Source organism: Amphiprion ocellaris, chromosome 6 (assembly GCF_022539595.1).
Source record: "Amphiprion ocellaris isolate individual 3 ecotype Okinawa chromosome 6, ASM2253959v1, whole genome shotgun sequence".
Lineage (NCBI taxonomy): Eukaryota > Metazoa > Chordata > Actinopteri > Pomacentridae > Amphiprion > Amphiprion ocellaris.
The window spans coordinates 30,592,853-30,606,975 of NC_072771.1; the positions used below are offsets into that span (position 1 = coordinate 30,592,853).

Here is a 14,123-nt window from a genome sequence, read left to right on the forward strand (position 1 = left end):
ATAATTATGTAGTGTGGTATTTGGATACAGCTTATCTCATTCAGGTCTTTTACTTTAGTTTGCTGCACTTTTAGTTTATTTTAAGTTGCATTTGAGCGGCTAGTTTATCTATTTTAATTGTCTGAAAGAAATGTAAACCAGCAGAAAATGGGCTTTAATGAAACTTAAGCAGAAAGCAAAAGTATTACAAATTACAAATGTCACAATCCACACGTTATCTGAACATTAAATTGTGACTCATTTTAGTCTTAGTTTGAACACGTATACAGTTTTTAATTAGTTGTGGGCAGCCTTTCAGTGATTCATTTAATTCTAAAATATGGCATGAATGATTAAGTCTGTCTTGTATTTACAGGATTTTTTGTAGGCAAAATATTTCTTGATAAACAAATATTTTTGATTAAAGATCCCTAAAATAATTTTTTAAAAGAATTTTGGCCAAAATATGTACTGAGTAGAGACTGCACAGTGGCTCGGTGGTTAGCACCATTGGCTTGCAACTAGCAGATCCTGGCCTGGGATTTTTCTGCAAGGAGTTTGCATGTTCTCCCTGTGCATGCATGGGCTTCCTCCCACAGTCCAAAAACAAGCAGAGGTTAATTAGTCATTCTGAATTGTCTGTACGCGTGAATGTGAGAGTGATTGTTTGGCTCTATGTGCCGCGCTGTGATAGACTGGCAACCTGTCCACGGTGTCCCCTACTTTTACCCTGAGTCAGACCCTCATGAGGATAAAACGTGTGTATAGAAAATGAATGGATGGATGTACTGAGTAGGAAAATTATTTTTAACTTGAAACTGGCTTTTGTGCAATTTCTTATGACTTAATAACGAGCCATAAAAGCAGATTTATGTGTGATAACACGCTAATGAAGGACAACACATGCAATTTAAATAGTTTGTAATTTTAGAATCTGTTGCTTCAGGATTGGTTTTAAGTAAGAAGACAGCAAGTAACACAACAAATCAGATTAGTTCTCAGCATTTTAGGCAGTTTATTTGAAAAACACATACAAAAAGATCATATACAAGACAATAAATAAAAAAGAGACAGAACAGTTTGGGTTAAGCTATGCAACTTTTTGCATCATCATTAGTAATAAATACAGTACAAAATCCACCCAGAGTGAATCTAAAGATTTTCCACAATATTCACTGATCATGTTATTCTTCATTATGATTTAGCTATTGCTTTCATATTATTGATACATACTTCTACTTTTCTATAAAATACTCAAGATCATAAAACATTGCGCGGTTACAGCAAAACAGCAGTGTGTTGTACAAAGATGGCCACTTCCCTTTTTCACTGGCAGGTTAATAATCAACATTTTTTCAGCAGCAAAGAAACATCTGAAATATTCAAGAAGGTACAGCATCATATTAAACACATCTACAGAGCTACTCCCACATACACATAGGAAAACCTGAGAAGGACATGCATTAAAAAGCTTGTGCTTTAAGTTCTACTGTTCATTCCGGTTCATCAGCTTGAGTTAATACTATGGCTACTGTCCAGTTCGCTCTGGAGTTATGGGGTACACTGTGGAGGGCATGGAGTAAGGCCAGTGAGAGCACGAAATGAAATAATAGTAAGACCAGCCAGCTTCATTCCAATCCAATACACGTTATAATAATTTGCAGGATTAGTAGAGTATTAATAAGAAATGCACACCGAAAACGTAGTTAGCTTATTATACCCAGGTGTAAAACATCTATATTGTATAACCACAGTACACCAGAAGTTTGCTCAATAAGATCAATGGCTCAAGTTAGCATGTTAGATACGTCCCAAAATCCCACACAAAGCAACTGCCAGCAATACATAGGAACAAATAATACAGCTTGTTATGTGGGTCCTAAAATAATAAGCATTAAATTGAGATCCAGATATGATGGATAATGATCAAACTAAAACATAAAATATGTCAAAAATGAAATCAAATATTGTTGATTATGACAAAAACGGCAGTATCGTATAACAAAAGCAAGCTAAGACAAATGGGGTTGTTCCCCGACGTCTGCTTTACATCAAAGCAGGGATGATATTTGAAAAGTAAAACATTTCAAAGTGAAATCAAGAGATGACATGAATGGAATGTAATCCAGATCAACAGCACCATGCTGGCTAGAAAATATGTTGGGAAACACCCCCAGTCAATTTTTCGACAAGTTTCTTTTTTTCTCCTCTGAAAAAGAAAACACAGACGGCATGCAAAAGCATCCCCACCGACCAATGCATAATGAGGTATTCTTTTTTTAATATTTTGTGTTATTTTAAATAAATATATTGATTAAATTGCAAAGTTATGAGATAGAGACATTAAATATTCCACCACAATAGCTAGCTAGCTACAGTTAGTAATAAATAATGATTGTTAAATACTTAAGGCATCTTTAATCACAGCATTCTATGTGAACTAGCAAACCTCCATTTTCATCCATCTGTAGTTTTTTGGATGGAGGTTTCATACGAAAAGAAAAATAAAAACGCAACACAAACAGTCAAGTTACCCTCGAATAATACACAAGGAAGCATGAAAATACTTGTAACTGAATAAGAACACAAAATCTAGGACAAGAAGAACCCACACCACCAAACCAAAAATCAGGCAACTCCATATTATAGTGCATTTACAAAACACAAGCTACATTATAACAACAATAAATATGTTTTTGCAGCATTGCAGCTTTTTTCTTCACTATGGTTAAAATGGACAAGGACTCGGCATATTAGTACCATGTCCAGATTGGCATGTGAGCAAAAAAGACCAAAAAAAAATACAGGTAATTTAAAAAAAAAAGAAAGAAAACAAGTGGCAGAAAAAGACAGTTGAAAAAAAAGTTAAGAACAATTGTTTGGTATTTTTCAAATGGATGGCTTTTTCTCCCTTTCACCCTCCTTCAAGTGAACTACGCCAACATGGTTCATGCATGATATAGAGAAAACAGCTTCTATCACTGAACATATCACAGTTGTTCTAGCAATACCATACACTAGTACCATGGGGGAGAGGGGGTGGGGACAGTCATACACATTCTAGCACATATCACAGGCAAACTAGTTTGTATTTTCCCTGTAACACCAGACACAGTCTTTTTATCAAACAGTGAGAGCAACTTAGATTGAAATGAAAGGAGCCGATACACAACAGAGGCGATTCACTGTATATAGAAATCACATGTGCTTGTTCGATAGGCAATAAGGTTCTGGTAATAGGTAATACAGATGTCAGGTATTATTCACTCTGATGGCAAGACTCAGGCACTGCATCCTCAAGCCCATGCCGGCCTCTCATGATCATGCCATGAGCGAGGCCACGGAGAGGAGTTGCTGTTAGACACGGATCCGCTAGCAGCTCTTTGAATCCTAAACCGTTAGGAGAGAAATGCTACACTGGTCTGAGATCGGTGTCTAAGGGCAACTCTGGTGTGAGTGCGGAGGGGGTGTGGGGAGGCGGGTGAGGGGTGGGGGTAATTAGGTGCATTCTTGTCCTCTTCTATGAATGAGTGGGATCATCAGAGTCATAATATACGGTTCACATGCACAGACACAGTCCCTGTTTCTACTGCTCCACAATATTAACGACACAGCCCAAGCCTGCCATACAGCATGCACATCTGAGGCCTCTGCTCTAGATTATAGAGGCCCGACTACAACACTACACAGATCACTGGAAGCCATGCCTGCAGTTAGCGGGTTTAGCATCAACTCTGATGGCATCTACTAACTGTAAATCCAAAACCATGTTAGACAACAAAGAGGGATTTTTGGCCTTTTTACACAACTAGCTCCTTCTCTCGTCGCCTATGATTTAACACACTGAATTTTCTTACTGTTAGAGCTGTATTCACCCTCTCTGTAGGTTTATTTTTCACACGACATATTTCTCAAAAGGCTTTTGCTTGCTACACAACACTGTTACTCTGTAAATACTTATTCAGTACTATACTCCATTACACCACAAGCGTTCAGCTACAAGAGTTTCACACCAAACAACCTCATGCTAATCATTTGATAATGTTCTGTACAGATGTGCTGAGGGCTTGGGCAGAGTGCAGCTTAAAGGATTTTTCACAGGCCTGGCGGGGGAGAAAGGGTCGGATATAGTGGCAGAGGAATGGCCTTAATACACCACACTGAGCTGGGGAGGTTGGTAGTCAGAGTGTCCTCTCTCTGGGTGGCTGTATGGAGAAATGTACGCAAGGTACACAATCTGACAGAATCGTGTGAAGCCTCAGCACATCTGTCCATACTTGTCCGTGCCTACCTTTTACATCCAGCTAAGTCCATTCAACCGACCTTCAGTCCAGCCACCTATCTGTGCATCAACCCCCGTCCCTCGTTGTGTTGTAGTTGAGTGTGCTTTGTTGATCCCTCTGTCACATCTGTCTCAGAAGGCAGGCTCGTTGAGTGATGCAGAGGGGAAGAGGGGTGTTTGGCAGAGCTTCCCCCGGAGGGAGGCAATGGAGAATTAACAAGACCAGATCCAAAGCTGCAGGCGTCGACAGGAGCTATCAACTGTCGGGGGTCAGCTGGGTCTCAATGTCCACTCTGCAGATGGGGCATTTCCTGCTGGTGGCCAGCCACTGGTCCACGCACGCCTGGTGAAAGAGGTGCATGCAGGGTAATCTCCTAAACGGACAGAAGAGACACGGTCAGGATTTAAAGCAAACATTCATTCACATGTCAAAGCCACAATGAGAAAACCATTTATCTTCAAAATGTCAAGTGTCAGTGATTTTTTACAGCTCTATCTCAAAGTAGTTTGCAGATAACCCAGGAGGCTTTAGATGGTTGATTTAAGATAACTGAAGTTAGAGATACATCATTTTCACAAGAGTCATGATTTAGCAAAAGATCACAATCTGTTAGATTAAAGCAAGATCAGATTTTGCTGGATAATAAGCAGTGAGAGAAAGTACATTTCTTTTTTAATGTTAATTTTGATCTATGTCTGTTGTTATGCTGTTATGAATGTTGCTTGTGTGTCTACAATACTTTTTCTACTTTAATCAATTAGAAAATGAACAATAAAACAATCACAAAGTATTTTGATAATTTAAGTTTCAGGCAAAAATACTAAACAATCAGGCCACAGCTCCTTCAATGTGACAATGTACTGCTATTCTTTGTCATAAAATGAATTAACTAATCTCAATATCTCATTATCATTTTGACTCTGGATAGTGGCCATTTTCCACAATTTTCTGAAATGTCATAGATGAAACTATTACTGGATGTTCTTTTAATTCAGCTTCCTACCATTTTAGTTCCTATTACCACAAATAATAATGTCAGTAATTCGGACGCTTGTCTCAATTTTGATAAAGACTGGTGGAATGTAAACACCAGGGACAATGATGGAAATAAGTCTAGTATCATTCTGCCTTTGACAAAGTCTGACATGTTGCATTTTAGAAATATAATGTTTTCCAAAAAATAGGTTTTAAACAGCTGGAAAAAAACAACTCATTACTTGGTTTAGTTGCACCAAGTTAGTGGAGACTTTAAATGTTCGATATGCATGTGATTCATTGCTCCTGTCATACCCAGTTTCCAGATTGTCTAGAATAGGTCCAGCTGTCAGACTGTGGTTTAACATTGACATCAGAATGCTTCTCAAATAATCTCTTGAGATCAAATTTCGCTTTATAACTCACATTTGCTTTTATCAGAAGGAAAACTGCAACTGCTGCGAAAAAATACATGTTTTGGTTCATGGGAAGGTTTCTGTTAGTTTTAGGTGTATTAACGCTATTTAGTGCTGTTCCATCGAAGTACCAAAAAGTGTCTAAATGCCAACTCTGAACAGAGCCAGAGGTTTTCATTTTGTCACAGTTGTCTTCTTAAACTTTAACCTTGTAAACAAAACAGAGCCGAACAGATGGATTCCCATCAGAATGCCTCGCATAAGCAACACAATGAAGACTTTCTGTGTACAGTCGGTTTGAAACCAAACTCCATCACCCCGTCTTCTTCTTTTAATCACAACCCCATACACCCTGACTCAAGAAAACCGCAAGTTTTCACCAACCGTCTATTCACACCTCCTTTTTCTTTCAGAGTAAAATAACTTGCTCAGTCACGTTGCCAGTTAGACAGATCACAGCACTGGACACACATCATAAGATTTTGTGAAATGTTAATGTTGCCTTCAGGCAGTATTTTCAAGATGAGGTGCTGGAAGAAATCCTGTGATAGGATTTTCAGACCTGAGGCTTTGAACTTAGGTGGCAGAACCAATTTAGGGTTAAAAACTGCTTAGACGCTGTGACTGTTTATCCACTTTAAGGGAAAGCATTGTGAATATACTGTATATAAATTAGGAAATGCATAGACGTTTTCTCTAAAGCCTAATAAGCAGGGAAAGACTTGTCTAAAGAGATGTCGGACCAGCTTTACCAAGACAAATTTCAGAGTAAATTGTGGACTCAGTTTTGTGTCCACAGCCTTCTAGAGGCTGGATGTAAAAATAAAAAAATATTGACAAATGAGAAAGCCAATGTAAAACCTCGTCTAAATGCTAACGTCAGCAGACATGCTGATGTTAAGCAGGGATAATATTTTTGGAGGAGTAACATTTAGTGCGGCTGAGGCTTGCGGGAGCATCATTATTTTTGCAGGTATTTAATCACAAACCAAAGTAATGAACAAATTAACATTTTGACTTGATGATGGTACAAGATAAAAGTCAGGAGCAAAGCAATTCCATTGCACCCTGAGGGGAGCATAAGTGTCTGTACCAAATATGGCAATGCATCCAAATGTTGTCATGACACCTCTCAAAAAACCACAAATGCCAGCCTCATTTTGGTGCTAAAGGACAAGCAAGGGGATCATCAAAGTCAAGATTCATCCTTTCAATAGATGCTGAGATGTGTCAGTCTCAGCTCAAGTGGTAGACTTGACTGACAAACTCACCAAAAGACCTGCTGTACACTGCCATGCAAGTAAAACAAATCACCCAGGAAACAAGATACAGTATACACAGCCTTTGCTCACATCTGCATACCCAGCACTTTCCTCTTTGAACAAGCATGAGATGAGCTAATAGCTGTACCTGACATCCTCTCCGTCCTCAAGCATCGACAGACAGATGGTGCACTTTTCATCGGTGTCCAGCTCCTCGTCATCCAGACACATCTTCAGGTCCTGGGGTATTCTCTGCAGAGACATTCCCACAACAGCAAACGGACTTTAATTATTAAAGCATGTGTTTATGCCACGGGTGTCTGTCAATCAGCCCCCGAAAAAAACCCAAGTCCCTTAACCCTACTTCACAGGGAAAAAAAGTTTAGACATTGGATGGAAAAGACGTCATTCCTTCTCTTCATTCACAATGTACCAAATATTCTTTCCAGAGTGTTCAAGTCATTTTCAGTGTAGATGTTTCTTTAAATTCATTCCACACACATATCTGCAGACAGCTGGATGAGTCATCCTACGCCTTGAACTGTGCTCACTGCAGCCCCGTCTCACTAATCTGCTAACGGAAATTAGTTTGACCTTTGAACTGCTGGTGGAGTCGTGACCTTCTTTCCACTCTCCTCTTGGCTCTTTGATCCTTTTGACCCACCGCTGCCTCTCTCTATTCCCTTCTTTCACATCTCGCTCAACTTATTCCTCGCCCAGTGCTCCATCTGTGGCAGACCACATCAGAAGGATCTTTAACACAGCAGGTAGCAGGTACAGAGCCTCCAGTCTTACCTTTTTGTACTTATGGGGGAAGGTGAATCTCTCTATGGTGGTTTGGACCGCTCCACGGTTTACACTGCCCAGTCTGTCCTCCAGCTGCAGAAGCTCCTATTCAGGAAACAGCGTACATCTTTTAATTATTATTTCTCTAAAAAAAGAATCCCAATTTGCCCAAAGATAAAAACAAAATAAATGCAATACAGTGTCAACGCACATTAAAGTGTGGAATATCTGGACCGAAAGTAATAAAATTGGCACTTAAAGGAGCAGGAAAGAGGCTCTGAGAAAACAACGGCATCTTTCACAAATGAGTACAAATGTCATGAGATTAAAGGCAGCTGGACCATTTGAAGCATCTGGACCCAGGAGTAATTGTAAATAAGAAAATCAGCTGCACACTCAAGCCTGTCCAGAGCATTGGTCACAGGGAAAACGATGACAAATTAGTGTCGACTGGTGTGTCTGCTGAGAAGAGGGAGGAAGTAGCTGAACAAACCTCATAGCTCTCTCTAACCGCAGATGCGTGGCGGGAGGGGTTGAGACTCTGCAGAGCCAGCAAGTGCAACTGGGGATATGGGTAGTTTCTGATCTCATGGACAACCTAGGAGATGACACATAAAAGAGGCTCGCGTCAGCTCTGCAGCGGAAATCGGACAGAACAACAGGGACACAGGTCATCTCCGGTTGCTAGGTATCAAGATTAATCTCACAAACCCAGAGGAAGGATGCGAGGAGTTCGTCAGGATGAACATGATTGATTGTAAGGAGGCAGAGGGGACTCACCACTTGTGTTGAGGCATTGTTTCTAGGGAAGTGGTGCATCCTAGGAGAGGTCAAGTAGTGCTGATAGTGCTGCGGCAGCGGATGGATGTGATACTGGTGGGGAGGCAGACCAGCATCTACGCTTAGATCCCTGGACAGAGCCCGAAAAAACAAATCAGCCAGCAGCACACAAGTCAGCGTTACACTTGTTTCTGGAACATTGTGTTTTGATGTCAGTGGGTCTGTGGTGCTTCTGCAGATGCTCGGAGGTGTACGGCAAGATTGTATAAAAGCAAAACAATTTCAAAAAAGCTGATACTGCAGTTGCAAAATATATCACATATTGAGTTGACTGCAACACCTGAATATCAAATGCTGAGCGTCTGAAACCTTGTTATCAAGCATCTAAACAGATTTTCATTGTATTTTTCATTGCATTTTTGTACAGTGACATAGATCTGCCTATCTATGGTAAGCACAGATGTCTAAAATGTAAATGTAGATGGTTGAAACAGGTACCAGTATTGCACTGAGGATAGAAACAGTTAGCTACAGATGAAGTTTTTTGTTAAAATTAATTCGATACTGTTGAATTAACTAGTAAAAAGCTAATTATTGCATATTTTAAAAAGTTTCTCAAAAATAGTGGTTAAATTTTTGGATTATAAATAGCAAAAATTTAATGGATTAGAACTTAAAACAGCTCAAAGTAGTGTGATAACCTTTCAGCTAGCTGACGGTTCTGGGCAAATGGTTAAAACAGACAGCAAAGAGGGAACCACTACTTAGAAAATAATGAATAAATGGTTAAAATGTGATTAAAAGAATGGATAAACAGCGAGCCCAAAGCTTATTTGCTTTGGGCTCGCTCTTGGTAGGTGTAACCTGGTCTTACACCTACTCATTCATGTCTTAAATTTGACTGTACCCGATGTTTATCTGGGATGGAATAAAATGATTTGGCACAGAAAAGTAAAGCAAAATACAACAGAACTTGTCCAAATTAAATTAGTGACTATTACATCATTTCATATAATTGAACATGGCTGCTGTTGGCATGAAACCTTTGAGGTTAATAGCTCGGACTGTTTTCGTCTTCATGGCACTGCATGAATTGTAATAGTAGCTCACCAGTCTGTGCCCTCAGCCAGATAGCGAGGCTGCTGCACCACAGGCTGAGGAGGGACATGGAGAGGGGGAGCAAACTCGTAGCCGGGCCGCAGTCTGTGGGGCTGGTGAGGAACTCTCTCTGGGGTGCGTCTACTAAGACAAACAACCAAGCATTTGAAAACATCCTGGATAAAACAGAGCTTGCAAGTGATACGGCCTTACTGATATGGCCCTAATTTGACTGCGAAAGCCCTGTGAATCGCCAGCAATGTGCTTGAACCGTTTGGTTTTTCTTGAGCCGTAAACCTGCGTTGGTACCTGGACGGTGGCAGGATGTGTCGGTGCTGGGCCTCGAGGATCTGCTGCTGGAGGAGGTATTGCTGGTGTAATGCCTGAGGTAGGAAGGGAGGGGCAGGGATGTCCTGGAACTGGGGAGCGGGCAGGGGGTTGAGGGGCGGGTGGAGTGGAGGGCCATGCTGGTGGCCAGGAGGGGCCAGGTGGGGGTTAATGCCTGACTGTGGCTGCCCTGGGTGGGGCATGGGGAAGTCCATGGGCAGCGGGGCCTGAGGACCTAACTGGAAGTGCCGGCAAGAGGTAGCATGGCTGTGCTGCTGCTGCTGCTGTTGCTGTTGCCGGTTGAAATGGGATCCTGTGGAGGATAAGGAGAAGTTGTCAGGCACCTGAGGGGAGAGATTAGCTGGAATTAATTGTGGGTGAAATGTGGTGTCACTGTATGTGTGATATAGCATGTTAATGAAGCCCTACCTCTTACCTAGGGTGAAAAATACTTCTGTGGGGGTGGGAAAATGATGGTTACCCAAAGTACCATGAAAATGAACTTTTTTTTTTGGCTTTTTTTTATGCTGCACACAAAATGTGAGCTTTCATTTCTGTAATTGTATTTCCGACCCGTGGATCGACTCCCGGTCTTCTGATTCACAGACTGGATCAGAACAGACGAACTCTACCAGTATACAGGTAGTGGGTCTTCAACGCAGCTCAGTTCTTATAAATTCTGCAGCTGACAGCAGGTCAATGCGCTCAGAGGTAAACCTTTATTACCTGGCTGTCAGTAAGAAATACGCGAAACTGTTTCAGTGCCAACTCTCTATCTATACAACCTTAAAGAACCATTCCTTCACATTATGTATCTGCACTTTCCTGGGTTCTGCCATCTCACTGTCTCACACTTCCAGTATAGCTGTACTATTCTTCTCCCATAAGAACATTCAGGAGTTGAGAGGAAATAGCTCGAATGCTTTTTTTAACTCTCTCCAACCACAGGTATTTGGCATCTGCAGTGAACAGTCTGCTGTCGAGACCGAACAGGGAGGAAAAAGACAGGCGAGCTTGTGCTGTGGTGCAATATGGTTTTAATACTGTGCTTAAGCTTGAAACGACCTTTAGGATTATGGAAGAGCTGAGAAATTGCAATAACAAATTTAGCTTTGATTAAAAACTTCTCAGGAAACCTCAGCCAAAGGGCGCCACAGTCGTCCTGGGTTCAATATACTATGCTCTGCAATATCTGCATTTTAAAGAGATCTGCCAGTTTAAAAATTACAATTGCGCAGTTTTTAGAGAGGATACAGAATTCTGCTTTGACAGTGTAAAAGACAAGACGACTTCTGATGCAAACAGTGGATTTTTCTTTGTAAAAATCATGAGGAAATAGGCTAAGTCTACATTGCATTTACTAGGAGTACGCTTGAAAACCGCAGTACGGTTTTTAAACACAGCCAGGGAAGATGAGGAGTATGGTTTTACAGAAATATTTCCAGCTTGACAGTTCGTCAGCGTAGCCGGGCAGACAAGAGATGACCTTGCTGCCGTGGGTCAAAGGCTCGAGTCTAGACTGTAAGTAGCACACTGCGTTTTCAAGCGTCTCAGTGAGAACGATCACCATGAATGACAGCAGATAGACTCATTCAGGCCCTGTGATGGAGGAAGCGTGGAAATCGTCTATCTTTGTCACAGCAGGAGAGGAGGTGGGTGGGTGGGTGGAGGGGAGGGGGAGGGGGGCAGGTAGGGACAAGGGAGAGGGAGGACAATAAATGGAAATCAGCAAGAAGCACACTGAAGGTTAGGAAAAACACTATATTCTTTATTGAAAAATATTAGTATATGTGGAATTTGTGTTTTCTTTCTCGTTTGTTTGTAATAATAGTATAAATCCATGCAACAAAAATAAACAACATAGACTGAAGGCAAGGCCCACCATGCTCCATATAGGGTTAAAAAGAACAAAAGCGGCATCCAATGAGCAGACGTGTTGGCTACAGCACATGATTTCAGTACAGCAGGGTACATCTTTTCTACAGAAAGATTACATTGGATTTTCACTAGTCAATGTAGAAAAACATAAACAAAATTATGAATCATAAATGTGACCATGCATTGAAAGTACTATTACCAGAACAAAAGGTAAAGAGAGACCACAACCAAACAATAAAGACGTTATTACTAATAGAGGATCTCTTTAGCAGTGCAGGAAAATAGGCATCCCTGTGAAATGGATAGCATTTTGGTCTTATGTTAGTGGGGTAAATTGGGAAGTGATGAACCACCAGTGAGCATGTTTTCCTACTTTCAACGTTTAGAATTTCAATTGCCCGTAAAGGGCAAACAGCCCCGATAATTCAGTGTGATTCAAAGCCTTGAAATTTGCAAAGGGAACAAAAGGATTACACAAAAATGGAGACAGATATGGCAGGTTGTTGTGTGCAGGTGCAGTGTACCTTCAGTTATTTCAAGTGATCACATGACAGCATTTGCTGAAATGTTGAATTTAGCAACACAAATGGCATGCATGTGGCTCCAATTTGCATGCTTCCTTTATCCTCAATCGTAGGTCACTCTAATCATGTACATTGCACCTCGTGTGAAGAGAAGGAAGATGAGCCAAATTCTGGTGTTCAACAATGCAGTGCAGTATTTGAGATCATGCAAAATGTATCCACTTTACAGGAATTTACAGCATGTTGTCTATCAAGACTGGATGGGAGGTACACAATGACATTCAACTGATATCTAGAAAGGAGCTAAAATGTTTACTCAGTGCTACAGCAATTTGACAGAAAAAAAGACAAAAATGTGCTCTGTTCTAGGTGTTAGCTATTGTTTTAGTCTGCTTAACATGGAAAGTCTATGGCTGAATACATCTTGGGAGGGGGTGCTTTTTAATACCAATGTCGTCTTCTGATGGAAAGAGGAAATGAAGAAGGGATTCACAATACAGCTAAATGCAGAGAACAGGCAGAGGCCACGCCACACCACACAGCAGCAGATGATCATTAGCTACACAATGGGGGGACGACAAAGATCTGATAAATGCAGAATGTAGAGCCAGCCTCCATACTATGAAACAGGGAAATAAGAACAGAAATAAAAGCACAATGAAATCACTGATGCCACTGTTATGAAATTAATGTTACACTGTAGCTTTATCATTGTTTAACTGTGACCGCATACTCGGTCTTTTTGCAATTCGGCAGCTTCAAACAACCAGCTGCTGAATTGCCAATTAGCAAATAAAAGAAAAAGCGACAGACGCACTGATTGCTCGGATATCCGCGCTCTCCGTGCGATTGGCCGTGTATCGATTAGTGCACCGGCCAGCTGACACGGATTTTAATTAGTGAAATCACGGTGTAAAAACAGAGAGCGCTCGCAGAAGCAGATGATCTTCAAATGACATCATCCAGGCTCAGATAAGCTGACTGGCTGGAGAGGCTACGTCTATTTTGCGGTATTTTTACAGTGCAAATACTCGGTAGCCTTGCTGGAAACAACAAAGCTTTGAAATGTCGCTGAATTTAAAAAACTAATACAAGCAAAAGCAGATTATTATCGTCTGACACAATTTCCTATGCAGGAATGTATGTTTGACATCAGGCATTTTTGACCGCACGCCCCGTGCATGTGGAAGCCTTTGTGAGAAATGTTTCCGTTCCAAGACATAGCCTGAGCCAACGAGCCAGTTAGCTTATCTGTAGCGGCAGCTTTTGCCTTTTTAGTTAGCCGTAATTACACTCGGCAAACTACACCACTCGGTGAGTTAAATTAATCTGCGACGAGTAAAAATTAAAGCATTAAAACGTTGCGGGCAGTATCGCGAGTAATTTGACCGTTAATTTTTAAGCTAGCTAACAGGAGCTAACCCAACGGCTAAGCTCAAGCTAGCTAGCCAACAGCTGCAGTGAATATTAAGATAAACAGGGCACATGTTTTGAATCGATATGAATATTAATACCGTACCTCTGTTTCTTACTGAGCCGAATACAGGAAGAACCAGATATCCGACATGCACTAACACCATCCTGGGATCCTTATTTTATGATTCCGCTGGGTTTTTTGGAGAGATAGTGTAGTAGTAGCCCATGCGGATCTACATTCAGGCGGCTGGTTGTTGCTGGCTGGCTTGGCTAACACTACAGGCAAACCAAACGACTGTCTGACTCGCCTGGTTGTCGTTGACAAAAGCAGACATGTCATTTGTTGTCCGGAGCAAAAGAGGGCGATATTGCAGCGCTGCATACCAAAGCTGGAAGTAT

General features: G+C 41.1%; 1 protein-coding gene across 5 annotated transcripts; it reads right to left on the minus strand.

Moving 5' to 3' along the window:
- Positions 1-970: 970 nt before the first annotated feature.
- ark2cb (arkadia (RNF111) C-terminal like ring finger ubiquitin ligase 2Cb) lies at positions 971-14,053 on the minus strand. Of its 5 annotated transcripts, none has more exons than XM_023277684.3 (8): positions 13,828-14,053; positions 9,889-10,219; positions 9,592-9,720; positions 8,482-8,611; positions 8,195-8,299; positions 7,711-7,806; positions 7,064-7,167; positions 971-4,635 (listed from the first exon to the last, which is right to left on the minus strand). In XM_023277684.3, exons 1-8 carry the CDS (start codon positions 13,886-13,888, stop codon positions 4,518-4,520), a joined length of 1,074 nt encoding a protein of 357 aa, XP_023133452.1. In that variant the 5' UTR covers positions 13,889-14,053; the 3' UTR covers positions 971-4,517. The 5 variants fall into 5 exon arrangements, with proteins under 5 accessions (XP_023133452.1, XP_023133451.1, XP_054867278.1 ...); XM_023277683.3 differs by having other exon boundaries at positions 9,592-9,723; XM_055011303.1 differs by having other exon boundaries at positions 9,889-12,927; positions 13,828-14,051.
- Positions 14,054-14,123: the final 70 nt, after the last annotated feature.

Bases quoted from the DNA above. Each gene is read 5' to 3' on its own strand.
- ark2cb (XM_055011302.1), bottom strand. From the start codon at position 10,319: ATGCTATATCACACATACAGTGACACCACATTTCACCCACAATTAATT. The intron at 9,724-9,888 runs GTACCAACGCAG...TGTTTGTCTTAG, and splicing joins CACATCCTGCCACCGTCCAG to TAGACGCACCCCAGAGAGAG. The intron at 7,807-8,194 runs GTTTGTTCAGCT...TTTCCTGAATAG, and splicing joins CGGTTAGAGAGAGCTATGAG to GAGCTTCTGCAGCTGGAGGA.